Source organism: Equus przewalskii, chromosome 30 (assembly GCF_037783145.1).
Source record: "Equus przewalskii isolate Varuska chromosome 30, EquPr2, whole genome shotgun sequence".
Lineage (NCBI taxonomy): Eukaryota > Metazoa > Chordata > Mammalia > Perissodactyla > Equidae > Equus > Equus przewalskii.
Genome location: NC_091860.1, coordinates 7364761 through 7386504, shown reverse-complemented (window position 1 = coordinate 7386504; position 21744 = coordinate 7364761). Strand labels below are relative to the sequence as shown.

General features: G+C 45.8%; 1 protein-coding gene across 1 annotated transcript; it reads left to right on the top strand.

Moving 5' to 3' along the window:
• The first annotated feature begins 13513 nt into the window (after positions 1 to 13513).
• Positions 13514 to 19799, top strand: BAMBI (BMP and activin membrane bound inhibitor). Its single transcript, XM_008520539.2, has 3 exons — positions 13514 to 13973; positions 17092 to 17379; positions 17823 to 19799. The coding sequence occupies exons 1-3, from the start codon at positions 13898 to 13900 to the stop codon at positions 18239 to 18241; spliced, it is 783 nt and encodes a 260-aa protein (XP_008518761.1). The 5' UTR covers positions 13514 to 13897; the 3' UTR covers positions 18242 to 19799.
• The last annotated feature ends 1945 nt before the right edge of the window (positions 19800 to 21744 follow it).

The window sequence follows — 21744 nt, the reverse complement described above, 5'->3', positions numbered from 1 at the left end:
GGCCCCACCTCAGACCTCCTGAATCAGAGATTCTAGGGGCAGAGCCCATTAACCTGTTTTAACAATTGCTCTGGATGATTCTGACGCATGACAAAGTTTGAGAACCATGGAACCGGGTCTCGCGGAGCCTCTGCAGAAACCAAGAACAAGGGCCCTGCTTTAACAGCCTGTTACTCATCCTCTGTGATATGAGCAGGCGGTACAAGGAGGCTTAGAATTCCAGAGTCAGGAGGGACTCGAGAAGCTATTTTCAGGTGGGCTTATTTTGTAGCTGAGACTTGTGCAACCCCAAGGGGCCATCTGATCCAGACTCAGCAAAGAGCTGCTGTCAAGGTGACTCTCCGCCCAGCACTCCCCTCCTACATCCTAGTGCCTCGCTTGCATCCAGATCACAAAGTCCCAAGCAATTGCTACTCAGAGAAAGAGGTACAGCTTGGAGGAGCAAGGTCTGGTGGAGAAGCCGGATTTGGTTAGACTCACTTACCTCTAACCCAGAGGGCAGAGCCCCAGAGGAAGTCACGGCTACTCTCCTTGTTCTTGGGCTGAAAGATGAAGTTATCTCCAGGTTCTTAGTGATTGGTGGGTCTCCCATCCATCGTGCTCAAAACGGAAGTCATATATGGATCTCGGGAGCCCTGAGGTGTCCCTTCCATGGAACCCGCTTTCCTGATTGGTGTGAGGATCCTCGTTGGTGTGAAGGCTATAATTCCTAGCTGCTTCTGTTCATGCACCTAACGAGTGCTGAAGGTCAGGGTCAGGGGATTCCCAGAGAGCATTTTCCACTGGAGAAGGAGCCTGCAAATAGAATCAAGCATCAGGGACAATGATCACTGACAGCTACCCAGACAGGCTGGTTCCTGCAAGGAAAGCTGGAATGCAAGAGAGACCCACAGTCCATTCCCACACATCCTTACTCCAGGCTCAGAAGACCTGAGAGAGGTATGGGAAAGCAATGAATCAGGCAACTCATAAACAGCCCTGATTCTCAGCAGTAAAAGTTCTCTTTCTCCTCTCTCTCTTCTCCTCTCCTTTTCTCCTCTCCTTCAAATGACTTCATCTGTCAAGAGGTTACTTTACTTTATGATATTGCCAACCTGTTTCTATGGAAACTTAGCTCAGAAACACTAACAATTTCTTTTCATATCTTTGTTCAAGGAGAAACCGGCCATTATTTGCCAATGAATGTGATGGCCCTTCATAGCTTCCCACCTGTGAAATGGGCCAGCAGGCAGTGCCCTGAGCCCAGGGTCTTGGTGCCGCTGCAGTGACCCTGGGGAGCCATCCAACCTCCTCTTGGTTTCCTCAGCTGTAAAGTCAGAAACAGACGTGATCATTTCCATGATTTAATTTAAAAAGTGGCTGACGTGGCATCACATAGCTCTTAGTACCCAGAGCTGTTTGATTAATTTGATCAGTCTAGCATGGTGGTGACTCACGTGGACTTGGAGACTGAGTTATCCTGTTAGTCTCTCGGCTTTGATGTTGACCTGACTAAGAGGCAGATTTTCATGTCACATGGAGGTGTGTGCAGCCCCAGACTGCATCCATACAACGCTGGTGCTTAGCGATGGGCGAAATAGCAGTCACCCACCCTTTGGTGTTACGTGGACCAAGAGAGGAGAGTATCTTTGTTTAATTCATCTGTTTAGTGGTTTTCTGTTTGTTTGCTTCCTAAAGTTGGAGTTGGCCAAAACAGTTTGTGGATTTGTAGACACAATGCACACACTGAGAATTTAGAGAGGAGGAGCAATGTCATGTGGTGCTTCTGGTCATAACATATTTCCATTAAAAAATATTAAAAACCAAAGAACGAACCAGGGTGGCCCAGAAGATGAACTCCTCCCTGGGAAGAGCCACAGACTCTCAAGCAAGAGCGTCTTATGTAGAACAATGTTCACTGTTTTCCTCCACAGCATACCTGGACCCGCTACCGCCACCTTCTCCTGGCCTTGCGCACAGAGGGGAGCTTGTTCATTATTGTCTGAAGCCCTAAGAAGATTCTGGGAACAAGGCTTACAGCCCTCCTACTGAGGTCACCGCATGACAGTGAGACGCGGTCATTAAAACAGTGGGTCTAAATTTTCCAGAGAATGACCTTGCTTCTCGTGTCAACGGCGAACTCCCCGCGCCGTCCTCCCAGCCGGGCGCTGCTTCCCGCTCACCACGAGAGGGCGACAAAGACACGCCACCGGCCGCTCCCTCCGCGGGAGGATGCGCGCCCCGAACACACGTGGAGAAAGCGCCCGGCCGCCAAGACGAACGCGTTTTACTCTCCAGAAAATAAAAGTGATGATAGGTGTGAAAGTTCCAGTGTTGGCTTAGGAAAAAAGGGTTACCCTGGCGGGGGTTTTTTTTTTTTTTACATAATTATTTTCTAGAGCATGAACAAATTATTTTAAATAGCTTTAATGACGCATGTGTAAGAATTCAAACGTGCGATTAAAGAGGGCCAGGTGTTTGGGAGCAGAGGCGCTATTCCGAGCGCTGCTACTGTTGCTTCGGGCCCTGTGACGTGCGGGACATTTAGGAAGGACGCTGAAGAGGACGATGCTTTCAAAAGAAGGAAAGCCGCTAGGCTGGGTTATGGTGATTCTGTTCCTGGTTCTGGAGCGTCCAGTTCCAGGTGCCCCGCAAGGGGAACTTACCAAGGAATTTAAAATAGTGTGTTAGTAAAAGCTGGGAAAATAAACCGCAACTACACCATGAAGAAAGATATGGGACATGAGTGGGTTGTCTGTCTCTTCCTCCTTCTCTCTCCCTCCTCCTTCCTCTGCCATTTTTGTTTTTGGTCTGAAATTATGGTATGATATGAACTGATTTATGAGGAAGGTTGCTAGAACCAGCCAAGCAGAATTTGTCTTTATTCCCACTGAGAGTTAAATCCGTCCAGTTGTCGACTGAAAGAAGATTGGACATGAGGCATTGTTTGGATGCCTATCAGGAAAGAGAAAGAAGCGCCTTTTGGTAACACGCAGTACAAGTTTGGGAGATGCTGTATCAATTTAAAATGGTTTTGAGATTTTTCTTCTCGGTCTTGTGTGGATCGCAAACTTGAATTAAGATCTGAGGTGTCAGCTGACTGCACGTGGGCCACCGCCCTTTGCAGCCCTGGCTATAATTCCCTGCCAATGAACTAGTCCTGCTAGGTTAGTGAGGGCTGGGTCCTAGGATTGTGACTGGCCCACGCGATGCTCTTTCTGTGAATTAGAAAAAGGCACCGCCTCCCAACAGTCCTGGCCAGCTTCAGGGGTACAGCCTGTTCTGAGAGTGACCGCTGACCTTCAGCCGTCACTGACCCCCTCAGCTGGACATCCTTGGTCATGCCCAGCTCAGGACAGTGTGAGTTGACCCTTAGGTCCTCACCCCTAGTTCCAGTGTGCAGCCTTTTTCCTATTTCTGGAAAATTACACAACATTGTCATCTATGATATTAAAGGAAATGATAACTGGAAGCTGTAGCCATAATTATAGCATTTCAGTGTTGAAAGGGACTTTAAAGTGTCACTTGCTCCAACAATTAGTTCATGTGTCCATCACCGGACTTCCTCTTGTGCCTGGGAACCACAGCCTCTCCAAACAGCATTAATGCTAGAGAGTTCTTCCTTATTTTAAGCTTTATTTAAGTGAGCTGGTGCCCACTGGTCCTTGTGCCCTCTGTAATTATACAGGCAAATCTCCTCTTTATCACTGAAAGTCTTCCCTTCACGTTTACCATGAAGCGTGGTATTAAATGCATTTGTCAGTTTGATCACACACACTGTGTCATCAAAGAATCAAAGTCTGCATTGAGCTCCGCATTGTAGAATGGTCTGATGGGTGTCTCCAGGAGAACGGTCACCATTTTGTGTTGGACTTTCTACCGTGTATCGGCACCAAGCTGCCCTCCCGAAGACTTGTCGTATTATTCACATCTGTTTTTAAGGGACAGAGCTCCTAAAAGATTGATAAGGCCATATGGCTGTTTTTTTGAAGGCCTTCTTAAAGCATTTCTTGAAAAGTAGTAACTCCACTTGATTTGACTTGATAGAGGAGGTAATGTCACTTGCTGTTTTGGACCCTGCTTTCATTTTGGGGGCTGTCTTTCACGGAATCTGGAAATGATCTTAGAGCTCATTCTACTCGTCATATCTGATAGATGACAAAACAGGTCTAGAGAGGCTTAGCGCTGTTTGCACTGAATCACACAGTGGTCAGGGGCTGAGCTCCAAGTGACTTGTGGACACCCCCTGTCCCTGGGGTGGGGGGCGGGGGACCACCCTGCTGCCTCTTCACTGTGTTTGGTGTTGGGGCCAGGGGACTGGGCAGGGAGCAGTACACCCTGCCACCTGCTCCAGCCACACAAGTTTCACCCTTCTTTTCTGTATTTTCCAAGTTTTCTACAATGATGCATCACTTTTGTTATACAAAATATATATATATATATATGTAGATTTTAAAAACACACCTCACTCATGGTCCCTACATTCCTTTGGCCCCCCCTCCAGAGCTGTAGGGTGCCAGTCAGGAGAGTTGCCATTCCATTAGCCCTGACCTCTTAACATTAAATGATCCAGGGACCCACTCTGGTCAGCAGTTGAACAACAATAAAGCCCTTTTCTATCCTGTCCACCATGGTCACTCACTCCCTTGCTCCCACGGGGCTTATTTTGAAGATCCCACTTAAGTTCCCCGAGTTAAGGGAAAAGGGAAAGGCGTAGGGTGGCGGTAAGACGGACAGCCATAGCCTGAAGGGCAGGGACGCGGTGGCACAAGCATGGGGCTACCTTCCGGGTTAGGGGGAATCTGTCCAGATCAGAAGGGTTTGCCCCCTTTTGTGACTTTGGGACAAGTCAGTGTCAGTCAACTAGTCACAAGTGAGGGAGGCGGCGGGCGAGGCAGAGCAGCGGGGCGGGCGGCGCAGGTGCGTCTGTCTGTCTGTCTGTCCGTCGGGGCCCGGGCGGCGCGCCCCTGAACTTGGCGGGCGCGGGCGGAGCGAGCGCGGCGCGGGCGCGTCCGGGTCGGGGCTGCCTGATGTAAAACAGAGCGGAGCGCCCTGGCGCCTCGGCACCATTACCTTCAATTAGAATAATTGGTGCCTCTCCGGCGTTTGCTTTTCCCCCGGGGGATCCCTCGCTCCTTCTCATTCTTTCTGCGCCTCGCTCGCTGTCTGCCCGTCCGTCCGCCTGGGTCCGCCTCCCGGCCTCGCTCTGCCCTGCATCCATCTGTTCTTTGCCTACGTTCTCCCTGCCCGAGGCCTCCCCAGAACGGACACTGAGATCCCATTGATGGGCCGAAATGGCCCTGCTGCTGCTGCTTTCTCTCTTTCCAGGGAAACTTAGAGGGACCTGCTTTTGCATTTACTTTATACTTAAACTAGTATCTCCAGGTCCTTCTCTGTTTCCATTCCAATAAACCGGGAACCAGTAAAAATGGGTGGGGCCTGGAGTTAACTTTCCCCAAACTTCCTGGAATCTGTTAATATGGAAGATTCAGTCTTGGCTACTCCCTATCCCTCTATCCCTCTCTCTTCATCTCCTGACTCGTGCTGGACTTTGGCTGTGTGATGGAAACAAAAAGATTGTAGACCTGAAGAGGTTTGGTTGTAGCTCCAGACCTCACCTCTGACAAAAAAAAGGGGAGCGGGGGCTCTTTTCTCTGCTTGTTCTGCATCTATCAGGAGCCGGAACTCAGCTATTTCCAGAAAAACTGCTGATCTTCACGGCATGAATTGAAGAAATTAGGAAAAAAGGAATGTCACCACCCTTCCCCAGCCTCCCCCTCCATTTCTACAAACTTTTGTTAAAGTTGGGCAGTCACCTAAAAGAAGGGTGGCAGGATTGTAAGCATTTTGAGGGCGGGAGCCTCTTCAGTAGTCTCACTGATCACCTTCATAAAAGAGTGTATGCTTTATGAGCGCAGTTCACGGCAAGTGCATCCAAAATCCATCCGGATTTTATTGGAAAGTGCTTCCCTCTGACAGTGAGTAAGGAACATCAGACTTCTTTGAAAACTGCGTTGAATTGGAGCTGGTAATCCAAAGGAGTCCTCTTACAAGGTGGAAGTTACTTCCTGTGTTTCCCAGAAGACTAGAGGTATGAATTATGGCTCCTTGTGAGCAGCTAAACTTCTTGCATAATGGTAAGTTAGCCAACCAATTTGTCTGGCTGATTCTTGGACTATCACCAGTCATGGGAGCTAACCTATGTTGGCAAGGCTCATGCTGTGTTTAGAGAGATATCATCACCCCAGCAAGGCTGGATTGGCAGTGGCATCATTTCAAATCATTTCGTTGCTTCAAATCCTCAGCTCCGGGCAGAAGAAAATCCTGAAACCAGCTGGGAAGTCCTGAAGCTACCATAAATATATTCAGATGCTTCAAAAAATAGATTTGAATAAATTCTTTGTTTCTAAGGAAAATCATTTAACATTTCTGTAGGGTTTCACAGTTGACAAAACTTCACGAGATGATCTCAGGTTACTCTTGTAGCCTCCCTGAGCCAGCTGGGCCACCTACTGCTATAGTCCTCATTTTAAAGAGGAAACTGAGGCAGAGGGGGGACAATCGATTTGTCCGTGATAACACACTGAATAGTGGCACGTGATAACAATTCAGGTCTTCAGCCTCCTAGTTTAGTGTTGTGTCCTTGTCTACAAAGTTATATTGTTTCCGTTCAAAACTCACTCAGTGACATTAATTCATTAAACAATAAAACTTATTCAGGACTACACTGTGAAAGGCTTCAAAGGGAATAGAAAGAATGATAGAGATGTTTTCTGATCTTTAAGGGTGCATAGTCTCCTTGAGTAGCCAGATAGAAAAGGAAAGTTTGGTAACCCTGGAAACAATGTTGCTTCTTTTTATAGTCCTGTGATTGTACGAGGAACAGCTAAGTGGCATGGGGTGAGGCAGAGAGGGTGGAACTCTAAGGAAGCAAGTGACTGCTTTGACTTTTTGGGTTTTTTTTTGAGGAAGATTAGCTCTGAGCTGACATCTGCCAATCCTCCTCTTTTTGCCGAGGAAGACTGGCCCTGAGCTAACATCCGTGGCCATCTTCCTCTACTTTATATGTGGGACGCCTACCACAGCATGGTGTGCCAAGTGGTGCCATGTCTGCACCCGGGATCTGAACCGGCGAACCCCGGACCACCAAAGTGGAACGTGCACACTTAACTGCTGCACCACCGGGCCGGCCCCTTGGTTGTTTCTAAGTTGACAGGTTTTGCTCGTGTGTTACAGATGGACTGGTAAGCCCTCTCATTTGCTCTCAGACATGCAGGCACTCGGCCTCCCGTATCCAAACTACATGTGTGGAAAAAGCCAAGTGTTGTTCCCTCCAAATACCTATCTTTCTCAGGAAACTGGTAAAAAAGCTCTTTTAGTCACCATGGTCAACTCAAAAAAGGTATTCAAGATTGTTGTTTATTAAAAATAATCCAAGAGTTTAAAGCGGTCCTGGACTCTGGAAAGGCTGTGATCTTTAGTCCGTATAAGATGGGCCGTCTTCATTTGGTTACATTGTTTACTTTTGATGACAACAAACACTCAAACTCGCTTACACTAAATTAATAATTAAAAGGAATGAGCTTAACTCCACTCACTAATACGTTCTTATAGGTGAGTTAAATGATAACTTTGTATGTGTGTATCATATATGTATATGTCATATGTAAATCATATACATATGTCCTATATATATGGTGCTGGCCTGCCCACGTCTCCTGGTCTTCCTGGCCCACAGCCTTGATGAGGATCAGCGGCCATGTTTTATATCAGCCAGGACCCTACCCTACCATAGCTGAACGGGCCATAAACTGACCATTTTGAGATGGTCTCTCCATAAGCTGGGTAACTGGCGTGTCAGAGTCACTTAGGAACTTGGAATTGGGAAATCGAAGGCTGAGGTAGTTTGCAATAGCAGCAGAAGGCAAAGGCATCTCTTGAGCATCGCCTCTGTGTGCAGGGGGCTTATGGTTGGATAAAAGCAAGCGGAAGTTATGAGAGGGCGAAAAATATAAATAAGGAAAGGATGCCAGCTCACTAGCAGGAAGCAAAGACGACCCTGAGAAAGAGAGACTCTAGTCTAGTTTCCGGTTCCAGGGAGGCTGGCATCCGGGGAAGAGAAGTCATGCTTATAAATGACCAATTAGCTGTATCCTTACAATAAGCCTATTGTGTCCGCACAAGAAACCCGTCCTAAATTAACTAATCTTGAGTGGGTCTCACTTCCTTTTAATTAAACAAGTCTGACTGAACAATGTATTATAAATGTGCATATCTTAAATGATGCCTTTGAAACAATAGGCTAAAAATATAAGTAAGTGATACTAAACTATGAATGGGACAGTGGACGGTTATTTGTGTTTAAACAAATTCACAGCAGAATAGGAGGTTGCTTGGTAGGTGACCAAATGGAACAAAGGAAGATTATTGAATATGGGGTAAAAATGCATTGTCAGTTCTCCCCTTAATATCAAGAATAAGAAGAATTCTGTTCACTGATGATCTCCCTCCACGCAACCGTGTAGCTCTCTCCGTAACTTCTGCCCATAGAATAAATTTCACTGAAATGCATTAAGTATTAGAAGATGTGCTCTGTTGGCCGGCATTTCATTTCGTGGGTTGAACTCATATATCAAATAACGTGTATCTTGGTACTTTGTAAATGGTAAAACAAATACTCTATAGCTAATTATTTCCTCAGAAATTATGATGAGATAAAAACAATGGCAGTGACAAAAACATGATGGCAAGTATAAGTAATTTCAAAGTTCTACTGCAAAAGACGTCATTCTGTTCTATTAATGAGATTTCACTTTGGAAGGTCAGTATTAGAAGAGAATGGCTTTAGGATGAGAAGTCATTTTCGGGCCACCAAAGGAGGAGGAGAGGGCAGTGGAAGACAAGGGTGGGTTTCGGCCAAGGGAAAGGACGCAAGGTATCAGCCACTTTCAAGCAAAAGTCTAGACGTTTGGTTATCTAATGAAAATATTAACGTTTCTGAAGTTCAATGGTTTGTACATGAATATTTGAAAAAAATCCTGAAAAACACAAGTGAAGTATTGTCAGTTAGGGAGATAGAACTCAAAGATGGTACTCATTGCATTACTGAACAACATTCGACGATGATCTTTTAGGTAGGAATTTGTTTAAGGTAATTTCTCTGCTTTAAAAGATTAATTTACCATTTTAGTTAAAAGAACAAAAGGAGGGGGCCGGCCCCGTGGCCGAGTGGTTAAGTTTGCGCGCTCTGCTGCAGGCGGCCCAGTGTTTCATCAGTTCGAATCCTGGGCGCGGACATGGCACTGCTCATCGAGTCACGCTGAGGCGGTGTCCCACATCCACAACTAGAAGGACCCACAACTAAGAGTATACAACTGTGTACTGGGGGGCTTTGGGGAGAAAAAGGAAAAAATAAAAAAATCTAAAAGAACAAAAAGAATCAAACTGGTTTTTGACGTCAGGTACGCAAAACTAGCAGGCTATTGAATCATTTCTAAAAGTTCTACTGGCTGAATTGGGGGTCACATTCACATAACCCAATAGGATGAAGACTGCAGCTTGTGGTCAAGGATCCTACAGAAATACTTGATACAATTTGGTTACAAATAATACCCACTGTTAAGTTCATAAAGTCATGTTCTTTAACCAGAGATGTTTCTTACTGTATTCTAAACTTAGTTGCTTTAAAAATTCTTGGGAAAACCTTAACCCGACAGATAAGTCTACGGTTTATTTGTAAGACCCGATAGCATTTGCCAGTCTGTGGGAGGATGGGCATTTTGGACTGTGAGCTTTGGTCTTCTCCTTTCTTCCTAGGTCCTACCACACCACCTCCTGGACTCTGCAGTTAGTCCTTTATCTCCTTTTCCATTTTGGAGGAAAAAAAGAAAAAAACACTTCACTAGGCAGCCATTCCTTTGGGCTGGGCTCATCTCTCACCTTTGACCTTATTCCAGTGAAGGTAAATTTTAGATCTGAACTCCTAACTTCTCCTGAGAACAAAAATGCTGCTACTGGGAATTCAAAGTGTTTCCTAACCTCTGTGGTCATCAGTTGGTAGCAGAATTTGTATAATAGGCAGAAATGTTAGATTCTATCACTAGACGGTAAGAGTTGTTTGTCTGCCAGCGGGGAACTTGAACACAACTGCTTTTCTCTGAACAAAATGTACCAAGAGTTATTTTTCATTTGTATTGTGCAAAGAGAAGCATTGCTGAAAATGGGGATCACATATAACTTTGGGAAACAATGGCTTTATTTGGGTGAGCAGAGATTGATGGAGTACTTACAGCTTTGTTAACACAATGGGTTGAGACATAAAAACTGTTGTTTTTACTATTTATGTAATAAAGCTTAAAAAGTTATTCTGTAGTGTAGGACAACCATAAAAATGTATCATAGTGATGTGCTGTGATTATATAGTATCTATTGCCCATGGATACATCGTATCTAGAACACTGTTTGAAGGTACTAAAATAAAACTATTATAATGCTTAATTATTTCAGTTTGTTAAGTGTAGAACTAGCTTTCTGTTCTTGCGTAGAGATAGCTGGTTCCCAGCTCGTATTTTCAGAATTTTCTTCATAAGAGTAAAAAGAATTTTGGTCATTCTTGGTTTAAATTTCCACAAGACACTAGATTTTGCTATTTTCCCCTCTACTCATCAACCTACATGTAGGAAAGGAATAACTGAATTATGCACAAAATCCAAAGAAAATTCTGTAGAGAAGCAATTTTCCTTAACAGTCTGAAATTGAATTAAAATTGTTGTCTATTCTTTCAACTATTGGTTTGGCCTTATAATTGACATATTATCCCTAAACCAACTTTGATTTTCCACATTGATTCAAACACTCTCATTCACTTAGTTGAAAAGTCCATGTCTGCTCCAAAACCATTAGATAAAGTGCAGACTTGTTTCTCTTAAAACTAATTTCTAGCCATTTAAGAAGTCTGCCCATTAAACTAATAATAAAAACAAGAGTTGAAATCATTGTCTGAAGAACGTATCACAAGTTCTTATTCTGAATTGTGTTTGGAACAAAAAAGTGTACATCCTAGAATGATAAAAGCCAATATTAATTCAATAAACTACAAGTATCGTAGCTCAGACCTTTGGGCAGAAAGTGAAAGAAGCTTAAGTAAAAAGGGGAACTTGTTAAGCTTACTGTGTTAACCTCAATATGGAACCGAAGGACAGGGAGGGAGGCCAAGTGACTGGAAATCCATTTGGACTTCCATCTTTGCCACTCTGCACATCTTTGTCGTTTTCTTTTTCTTTGCAGACAGGTGGGCTCTGAGTTTGTGTGACCTCTAGAGACTGACCAGCATCTCTGTCCAAAGATCCAGAAGAGAGAACCCAATTGGCCCACCTGGGGTCATGTGACTAGCTATGGTCATAGAGGCAGAGTACTGTGGTCTGGCTGCCAGTACCCACTCCAGTGAAAGGAGACAATTTCTGAACTGGGCTGGGAAGACACTCAGAAAGTATTTACTACAATACAACTTTCATCAACATATCCCCTACACGGTCTTCCATTAAAGTGTTTATCTGCATCACAGGTAAATATAGCTGTTTTCTAGTGCCTCTCTGCCCACTCCTTGCGTCACATTTTCTGCTCCAGCAACAAAGAGTTGCTTGTAGTCCCAGCTTACCACCCACATCCCCCAATGCAATCAGTGAATTTCATGCCTACGTTCCTGGGCCCTCTGTGCTTGTAATGTTCCTCTTGCAACTCCCTATTCATTAGGCATCATGCCTGACAGTCACTGCTTCCTTCCGGACTTCTTTATCTTCCTGGGCTAGTTATCTCTTCTTTCTTTATGCGTCATAACATTGTGCACATTAATCTCTGTCATCATCCAGCTCCATTGTTTGTGATTTACTCTGTAGGCTCAGACATCTTTATAACCCCAGCCACTGTGAGCCTGGCCTACAGTGGGCGCTGCAAAATAGTTGAATGAATAAACTCCAAGTTTCCTTTTAGCTAATAATTGACTCTCTAGAGTTAAAAGATAGCGTGTGATTACATCAAAAGTATTGTCTGCCTGAACCCCTTAGAATAGTTAACTTGTCAAAGAACGAGACGTCAGGAAGTTCTAATCAGACGGCTGCGACTCACTGTCAGCCACCGCTTGAGAATCGCCTGCTGTTTACCCGGTGCCCTAACCGGTTTAATTTCCTCTTAAAACTTCTGCTGGGCTTGCCCTCCCCTCCTTTTAGATGCAGTTTTGATCTGGTGAAGTAATGGGCAGAACAACAGTTTATGAAATTATTTTATTTTTTCTGCATATAAACGTTATTTTTCAAAGGCAATTTCATTAACTACATCCTGCAGTTCTGTGGACTTTCAACAACTTTAATTTACAAGATTCTCCTTGCTTTTCAGTCTTGAGACATACGTGTTTTTTTCTTAGTCTTAAAACTCACTCTGCACTCTAGTCCTAAAGGGTTTGACTTTCCATCTCCCATCGCAGCGTTAAATGCGCTTTTCCCCCAACCCTCTGTTGACACTTTAAGGGGTAGGGAAATGTTAAAGGGTTGATTTTTGTTAATCTCAGGTTTTGGGGGGAGGAGATAAAAGAGCAATCCCTCAGATAAGTTTTAAGCTGAACGTCCCTCCAAAAAAATAAAAAGCAACAGCAAAACCTCCAGGATCGCCTTTGGGTGCGTCGGGGCCGGCAGCCCCCCAGGTCCTAATAAATGAATTAGCATCTCAGGGAGGAGATCACTGCGGGGCTGATATTGATCAGGGTCAGCCGGTGTGTTTGCCTGCGATTGTTTGGGGGGTGGTTAATTGAGTGTCAGTCTCGGCCTGTGTCGTCTCGCTGGCGCCGGGTGCTTTTGGATTTGCTAATTTTCGTTAAGTGTCTCTAGCCGGCTACTCGTCCCCGGTCTACCCAGGAGAACTCAGCGGCTCCTGCTGATCAACAGTCTGTCTGTCTGGGCTTTATTGATCACAGGGCGGGCGGCGCGAGGCGGATGCGCTCAGAGGGAGCGGGGGGAGAAGGCTGAAAGCAGAGCCCCGCGCCCGGCCGCCCCCCTTCCCGGCTCCGGACTGGACGCCCCCCCTCGGCCACGCGCGAGCCAGCGGGGCTCGGCAGGGGCGCCGCGCCGAGGGCGCACGCGGGGGACCGCCGCCCGGCCCGGGGGCTCCCAGAGCGCGCGCGCGGCGGGCGAGGGCGGCCACGCGGGGCTGTCGCGCGCCTCGGAGAACAAAACGGCAGCCACGGGCTGGGGACGCCGGCTCGAGGCCGAGTCGTGAGGGTCACGGAGGCGGGCGCCGGAGACAGACCCAGAGGCCGCGCTCGCCCCGCTCCTCCCGAAGGTCACGGACGCGCGGGCCTCCGCGAGGGGGAGCGCGGGAGACGGCAGCCGCCCGGCCCACAGGTCCCGACGCCGGCGCCGCGGGGAGCCGCCGGGCAGGTCCCTCCTCGCCCGCGCCGGGGCCCGCCCCCTGGCTGCGGCGCTGATGGACTGGAGCCGGGCGGCCAATCGGACGGCGCGGGCGCGGCCGGGGCGGGGCCGGGGGCGGGGCGGCGCCGGGCCGGCTCCCGGCGCGGGGCGCTATTTACGGCGCGGAGCCGGGCCGGCAGCGGCGGGCGCAGGCTGGAGCTCGCGGCTGGCGGTCGCTGCGCGCGCTCCAGAGCCTCTGCCTGCGCCGAGCGGCCGGCCGAGAGCCCTCCCGGGACTGCGGCGCCGAGTGGAGCGCGGGGTCGGCGGCCACAGAGCCGGCCCGCGGAAGTCCTCGGGCTCCCGGGCGCGCCCTCCAGCCGCGCTCCATGCGCCGGCCGCGGCCCGGCCCCCCGCCCCGTCGCTGACGGCGCCCGCCGCCCCGGGCAGCACTCATGCTCGGCGCGCGCCGGGAGTCGTAGGCTGCAGCTGCGCCGCGGCTCCGGGAGCCGGCGGGGGCGTCAATGGATCGCCATTCCAGCTACATCTTCATCTGGCTGCAGCTCGAACTGTGTGCCATGGCCGTGCTGCTCACCAAAGGTGGGTGCCCGCCGGCCGGGCGCGGGCTCCGGGGAGGGGCGCGGGGCTCCCGGGCGTCCGCCGCCGCCGCGGGCCTTTGAAGCCGGCTGCCAAGGCTTTGTGAGCGCCGGGCGAGCTTTCCTCCCGCGCTGGAGCCCGCAGGTCACGACAAGTTGCCTGTTCTTCGGAGTCGCGGCGGTGGCTTCGCGGCCGTCCCCTCGGTTGTCCCGGGCCCGGCGCGTGGAGGTGGCGTCAGACCTCGGAGCAAGTGGTTGTCAGTGTTTTGCACATCTGTCTGTAGTGAACTTGGGCACGCTCGCCGCCGGGGAGCAGGGACTGAGGACTGGCTGGGACCCGGGCGGGGGCGGCCGCAGACCCCTGCCCCCAGGGGCCCCGTGCCCGAGAGTGTGTGTGTCTCTCTGTCTTGGGATAGATTTCTGTATTTGAGCGTGTCTCTGTTTGAATGTGTCCGTGAGTCTGTCTTTGTGTGTGTGTCTGAGTGGCTTTGTGAGCCAGCGAGTGTAGGTCCGAGGTGCATGTGTCTGTGCAGGAGCGTGTGTTGCGCGGCCTCTCGGTGCCTGGGAGGAGCAGGCTCCGTCAGCGGTCCCAGTTCCCACTGACCTCATATTCTACAAACGCTACTCAAAAAAAAAAAAAAAAGAAAAACGCAGCGGTCAGTTTCCTTTTTTCCCAGCAGGCTGCACCTTTTAGATCGAAATAACTCGAACTCCCTCTAGGTTTCGAGGTTCCCTCCCCTCCCCTGCCATGAATTCTACCTACTGTTCTGTGAACAGATAAATTAAAAAAAAAAAAAATAGGAAGTGTTATTTAGCTTTTGCACTCCCCACTTTTCTCTAATTGCCATGTAGCAGGCATGAGGTTAAAGGATAAGCCAGCCCGGCAAGGCTGATGTGCTACAGTGTTTATTTATTTTGGAAGGAAGGGTGTAATTAACCCTAAATAACAGCCCTCGCAGCCTGCAGAGCCGAGCCTCCTGGCCCTATCAAAGGCCGGCAGAACCGGGAGGGAGACGCTGACATGAAGTCACAGATACCGAAACTATGCGCCTGATAATGATATAATTAGGGGATCAGAGATTTCTGACTGCTGTGGACTTCAAAAGCTTTCAAAGCAGCCAGCAGCCTCTCCTGTAGCCATCTTGACTAAAGCAGACATTTTTGTTTAATCGCTACATACAGTAACGAGAGAGGGGGGGAAACAGAAGAGCATTGTTCACTGTTTCAAAATACCAGTCCCCTCTCTGGCCTTTTGCGTGCCACAGGAAGAAACTTTATGAAACGACAGAAATATAGTTTTAATACAGTAACACAAAAGTCCATTCAACTTGCTCAAATGTGGCTCCAATTAAAAAAAATGTTAGAACTTTCCTAGTTACCTGTCAAAATTTTATTGGACTGTTTTAGGTCATTGAAAATACAGGATTTTAAATAGGCTCCCATAAATATTTAAGCAGCACTTTACTTGTATTCCGTTTTCTTTTTCTGCACTAGGTCTGAGTGACGAGGGTCAAAATTGACTCTTAGTCAGTTTTATTACTTTAAATCTGTATATGGACTTTGTCAGACTAGCGATAGGAAGTTATCATCGCATCCATGTAAGACCCGTGAGCATCAAGCTTGGAAAGAGGAGAAACGAGCCTCTGCATAGCAGGATTCCAACTTGAAGGTCTTACTGGAGAAGGGGCTAGGGCCCAGACGCAGGACAGCCAGTGCAGATTTAGGATGGGAGCAAGACCTCCACCTTTGGGTGGTTCAACTCGAGATTGCCCAAGATCGGTGTTCAGTTGGCTGGTGTTTTTTTTTTAGAACCGAAGCGTTAGCAAGCAGCCTCTGGTGAAACTGAGCATACCGTACGGTGGCCTGGAATTTGAACAGATAATTAAGTGAGACACCTTACTCAGGCATTCACGGAGAGGACGAGGAAAGGGGAGGGTGGGAAGAGGTTTGTAAGGGGGCAAGCCGCAGTGTGTTTAATTTCAGAGCGGAGGTTTCAGTAACTAGACAGAACTTCAGGCTGGGAAGCTGGGAAGAGGTGTGTGCATTGGTTCGAGTTCCAGTAGCTTTAGCTGTGGCATGTGACAGTCACTGGAGTCCACCGTGTCAGATAGCAAATTAGTGATAACTCTGAGACCCAGATGATTCCGACTGGAAATTGATGTTGAAAGCCTCAGATCTTGCATTGCCACAAAGTGTTAATAATGACTTGCAACTCACAAAATAAGTTTTATAAAGGAAACTTTTAATCACTTCCTGTAGAAAAATTTGAGGTTTCCTTAAGGATTTTTCATTCAACCAGCAGAGGATTTTCAGTTTCGGTGTTTCCCCTTTTAGACCCCATGTTGAATTCCATGTAAAACTGGGGAGTTAGGGAGATGTTAGCCCCGGCGTTTACACCCTCCCCCTGCCCCCAGTTTTACAACTTTCCATTTGGGCTGAAAGAAATTGACTTTGGCAAGCAAACCTCTAATTGTAAACTGCCTAGTTCCTGTTTTACAATATACTGACTGAAAGTTCCTCTGCATGAAAAGATCTTTATAGGCAAAGTTTGCCTTTTCTAGAGAGGTTGCAAATAGCTGCCCAGTTTCATAGTTTTAAAACCTCCTGACCGGAGCAATTTCTAGATTGTTGTGTTTCTAGTTAATAACTTTATAAGGTGTTAGCGCAGGCTCTTAAATCTTGGCACAGCCCTTCAAGGTAATAAACAATTCTGTAGTTCCGGTCAAATATTTATCCTGACAAAATAAAAAATCCTAGCATTTTTATATTGTATGGTCATGGAGGATTAAAATGAATAAACGATGTAATTTGCCTTACAGTAGGAGAAATTGTGATTATTTTTCTTCAGAAATAAAAGTTATTATTTTTAATTACTTGCTAACTCATCAGAAATCTAAATTGAACAGTGATTCCCTGCTATCTAGATTAAAACATTTGTAAAATTACTTTTTGCTGGATTGAAATTGAAGCCCTGGCTTGCACAAAGGGCTTTCCAGGCTACAGGGCGCGCTCACCTGGCATTCTAAAAGTTAGTGCCTTGGAACTGGGGATTTAGAAATTGCTTAAGGAGATGCTTTATCTGGTCTCTGAAGCAGTTTGATGCCGTTTCTCCTTGTTTTCAGGTGAAATCAGATGCTACTGTGATGCTGCCCACTGCGTGGCAACTGGCTACATGTGTAAATCTGAGCTGAGCGCCTGCTTCTCCAGACTTCTTGATCCTCAGAACACAAATTCCCCGCTCACCCATGGCTGCCTGGACTCTCTCGCAAGCACAGCAGACATCTGCCAAGCCAAACAGGCACACAACCACTCTGGCCCCACCATGCCCACATTGGAATGCTGTCATGAAGACATGTGCAATTACAGAGGCCTGCACGACGTTCTCTCTCCTCCCAAGGGAGACACCTCAGGTAGGGAGAAGCCCTTTCTAACCAGAATGCTTGCCTGATCTATAGGCTTGTGACAGCCACGACTTTGTATGTCTGCTATTGATTTTGTTGTTAACGTAATTAGAGACACCAGAGGGAGAAGCATGGCTGGATGCAAAGATGCATCTCTCCTGAGTAGCTTTTATGGCTGCCTGAGCATTAGATGTCTGTCTACATAATAGGTTTTGCCTGTTTTTTCAACATTTTGAAGACATTAAAAGACCATTACTACTCAGTAGTGACAGTCTGTAAACAAATGTTTTTGTAGCTTCTTTACACTGTTTTGCAACATTTATTTTCAATATATCGTTGCTTTCCTGGTAAATTCTTTTTAATGGAGTGCCATACGTAAAATGCGTAGACGATCCTGAATTTCTACAAGAAGAGACTAGCATAGTTTGATCATTTCGTTTGTATTCCTTTAGGACAACGAAACAGGCATCAGCATGACGGTAGCAGAAACCTCATCACCAAAGTGCAGGAGCTGACGTCTTCCAAAGAGCTGTGGTTCCGGGCAGCCGTGATCGCCGTTCCCATCGCCGGGGGCCTGATTTTAGTGTTGCTCATTATGTTAGCCTTGAGGATGCTTCGAAGTGAAAACAAGAGACTGCACGATCAGCGGCAGCAGATGCTCTCCCGTTTGCACTACAGCTTTCACGGACACCATTCCAAGAAGGGGCAGGTGGCCAAGTTAGACTTGGAGTGCATGGTGCCAGTGAGTGGCCATGAGAACTGCTGTCTGACCTGTGATAAGATGAGACAAGCAGACCTCAGCAACGATAAGATCCTGTCGCTCGTTCACTGGGGCATGTACAGTGGGCACGGGAAGCTGGAATTCGTATGACGGAGTCTTATCTGAGCTGGACTTCTTGGACGCTTGAAGGCCTCTGAGTTCTGCTGGACAGGAGCACTTTATCTGAAGAAAAACAAACTCGTGTAATCATCTTTGAGAGACACAATGACCTCTGCAAATAGAATCTTGGATATTTCTTCTGAAGGATTATTTGCACAGACTTAAACACAGTCAAATCTGTTATTTGCTTTAAAATTATTAAAAGCAAAGAGAAGACTACGTACACACTGTTACCAGGGTTATTTGCATCTGAGCGAGCTGGAATCGAGTACTTAATAAACTAAAATGTGCTCTATGGAAGCTCCTACAGCTTGATTTATTGTAAAGATTAAAAAATATATATATATATTTTGTCTGAAATTTAGTGGTGTCCTGTCATAAATTAAAACCTAAGTGGGAAGTGTAAGAAACTACATGTTGATTATACAAGTGGAGATCTGTTGCTCATGGTAGGGTCTTGACTATAGCATTTGGCTTGATGATGATTTTTTTAAAAAGAAGACCAAGATCTCGTTTATTCTTACATGTGTAATTTTCGTACTGCGTGGAGAATTTCTAAATGTGGACTGCCCACCATTCAGTGTCCTGCCCACATCTTTTGTTAGGATCATTCTGGTTTTTAGCTTTCATTTAAGAGAAATCTTAAAACTTATTTATACCACATCAGATATGATCGATGAATTTTTGAAATCTCCTTAGCAAAGGTAATTAATATTTATCAACTTCATCTAGTTGCTCTGGAGTACCTTTTTTAAATGTGTCTACCTCCAATCAAAAAAAAAAAAACCCTACTAAACGAAACTTCTTTTTGTAGTTAAAGTTATTCTCTGTCTACTTTTACTGCTGATTAATTCATCAGTTTATCTCAAACCAAATTAAATATTTGGGATCCAAATTAGCCAAATTTTATTGTACCATGCTCCTAGTTTTCAAACCTTCTTTCGACAGTGTTATTCTAACATTTTTTTTTTACTTTTCAATTTTTAGAAAGGTTTTCAATAGTGAACATATATCAATTGAGATTTAAATAACACAACTTTCTCCCCCAAATTATCCTTTTATTAATAGAACCAAGTAGAACATTGACTTTAGCTACAAACTAATACACTAACAGTGTTCCTCCTCCTGTGGGACTTTCTGTCTGGCGATACTGCCCAGCCTGAATTTAAACCCGTGCCACATTTGTGTACTTTTCCCTCAAAATGAGTCTTTGTTATCTTAAATATGAGAATAATTTGCCATGTAGGGTTATCTTCTTGATTCTTTTGTATATTTGAAACTTTTGCTTAAAAATTAACCTATAGTCTACATAGTTGAATACGGGGTTTTCTTTGATGAGTGTTAAAGGATTTTTTTTTTGCATATTTTCTGGAATATTTTATGAGAAGCTTAATTTGGGTCCCTTAGGACAGATGCAGTAGCCAAGGTCATGGAAGAATCTGAGTTGAAATGACTGGTCTAAAAATGAATACCTAGATTATTTAATAATTAATAGACCACAACCCCAAACAAATTAGGCTATGGAATAAATACGCATCTTAATAAATAACGGCATTTGTATTGTGCTTTTTGAGATTGACAGTTCTCGCATGCATGACTTCTGATTTATATAAGGTGTGTCAATTTTTGAGGGAGGCAAAGAATTGTTGGACCTACTATTCAAACCTGTCGAGGGAAGAGAATTGATCAAAATTGCCAGTTGGTGAAATTTCACCCTCACCTCCGCTTTCCAGCTCTAGATCGAATGACAGGAGTTCTGTAGCTTGAAGATTGAAAGACTTGCTCCTTGTGCCCTTCTCATTTCATAGAGACCATCAGGCAAGCTCAGTGATCCTTGAAGCGGCCGGCCTTTATATCAGCTCCGTGTAGTTAATTTTCCTGCTCTGCTGTTATTCCTATTTATCCCATTTCTTCCAAGAACCAGTTCACTAAGAACTCAACAATTCATTAGGAAATGAAAACAATGAAGCATTTAAAGTTGTATGCTTTGAAACACTTTGAAATTAGTAAACCCCATCCTCCAGGAAAGGCCTGGGTCTGCGGTGGTGATAAAATGACAGAAGTTGAATGAAGATGAATGAAAAGTGTTTGCACTTGGTTCTGTTTTCCCTGACCTGCCTTTTGTTCTTTCTCCTGTAAATTCATAAGAGCTGTTTACCCCTCCCTGTTGGATGGGGTGAGGGCTCTGTGCCCACGCTGTCAGACTGAGTTTTGTAGGGCTCAAGCTCTAGTCAACGTTACAGACTGGCCCTGTCTCTTTTCCTAATAACGAATCCTCTCCTTTTGATACCCTCTCGTTCATTTAGTATTTGCATGTGTCCTTGCCACCAATCCTAAAGTCAGATCTGCACATGACTTGGCCTTTCGACGAAAATACTGCAGGTTTCTCAAATTTGATTTTTACTAAGAACTAAATATAGAGTCTGCTTTTGCTTCCCTGTGAGAGCGCAGGAGTTGCCAAGAGCGGAGATAAAGGACCCTTCATGAAATCACTACCTACCTGACGCGGTGATGTAAGAGTGGGGATGACTGGTGTGTTTGTTTTTCCCTCGTGGAGATGTTTACTGTTACTTTGAGGTGTCAGTACAAGGCTGGGCTAACCAGGAACAGCCCTTGTTTAATATTGACATAGAACTCCCCAGAAAAGTAACTTTCCTTTCTGAGTGGAAATTTGCCCAAACCAGAGACAAATGAGACCAAATTTGCCATGATGTTTCTGTATCTACACCCCTCACATTCTACCCCTTTTGAAAAAATTGATCTGTACGTGGTTATGTCTTTTATGTTATTTTTCCTCATTTTGAATCGCTCAGAGGCTTCCTAGAAATTGACTGGTGTGTCTCTAATTTCTGCTGAACTGATTTTATTAAAAACACTGCACCATAGGGGGTTTGACCTTCTAAAATACCAAACATGTCTGCTTTAGAAAATCACAAAGCTCTCCTCTGAACAGCTTGTAAATCTGGTTTCAATATGGGTTGATTATAGGCTAAAAGCTTGAAAGCAGTGGCATCTAGTATCACAGTCTGGAACGAGCCTTTTTGGGGCCAGGACAGCTTTTTCTCCTTATAACATCTAATTGGTCCTCTTCTCTGTCTCTTAGCCCAATTAACTTTAAACCTCCAAACGTTACGTGGTGTCATGAGGATGACGTCAACCAAGGTGGTGATCAAGTACACTGTGGGGTCTCGCAGCCTGGGCTCTCGGGTTGTCGTTGTCCCCAGTAGCTGTGTGAACGTGGGCATACTGCTTCAGCTCTTTGAGTACTTGGGATTGTTGCCTATAAATTGGAGGCAATAATAATACTTTATATGATTATTGTGAGGCGGCACAGTAGCTATTCCTATTAATGCATGCAAGAGTTTTGGATGAATTAGAACAGTCCAATAGTCCTCAAAATTTGAGAATTTGTGCCTATTATTTATACAGTGAATATTTTTACTTGACTTTTTAATATTTCAGATCTTTGCACATTTGAGCTTTGCAGGCCCTTC

What these genes read in the sequence shown, in the direction of transcription:
- BAMBI (XM_008520539.2), top strand. Translation starts at nt 13,898, where the DNA reads ATGGATCGCCATTCCAGCTACATCTTCATCTGGCTGCAGCTCGAACTG. An exon ending in GGCCGTGCTGCTCACCAAAG is followed by an intron (nt 13,974 to 17,091) that starts GTGGGTGCCCGC and finishes CCTTGTTTTCAG; the next exon opens with GTGAAATCAGATGCTACTGT. An exon ending in TCCCAAGGGAGACACCTCAG is followed by an intron (nt 17,380 to 17,822) that starts GTAGGGAGAAGC and finishes GTATTCCTTTAG; the next exon opens with GACAACGAAACAGGCATCAG.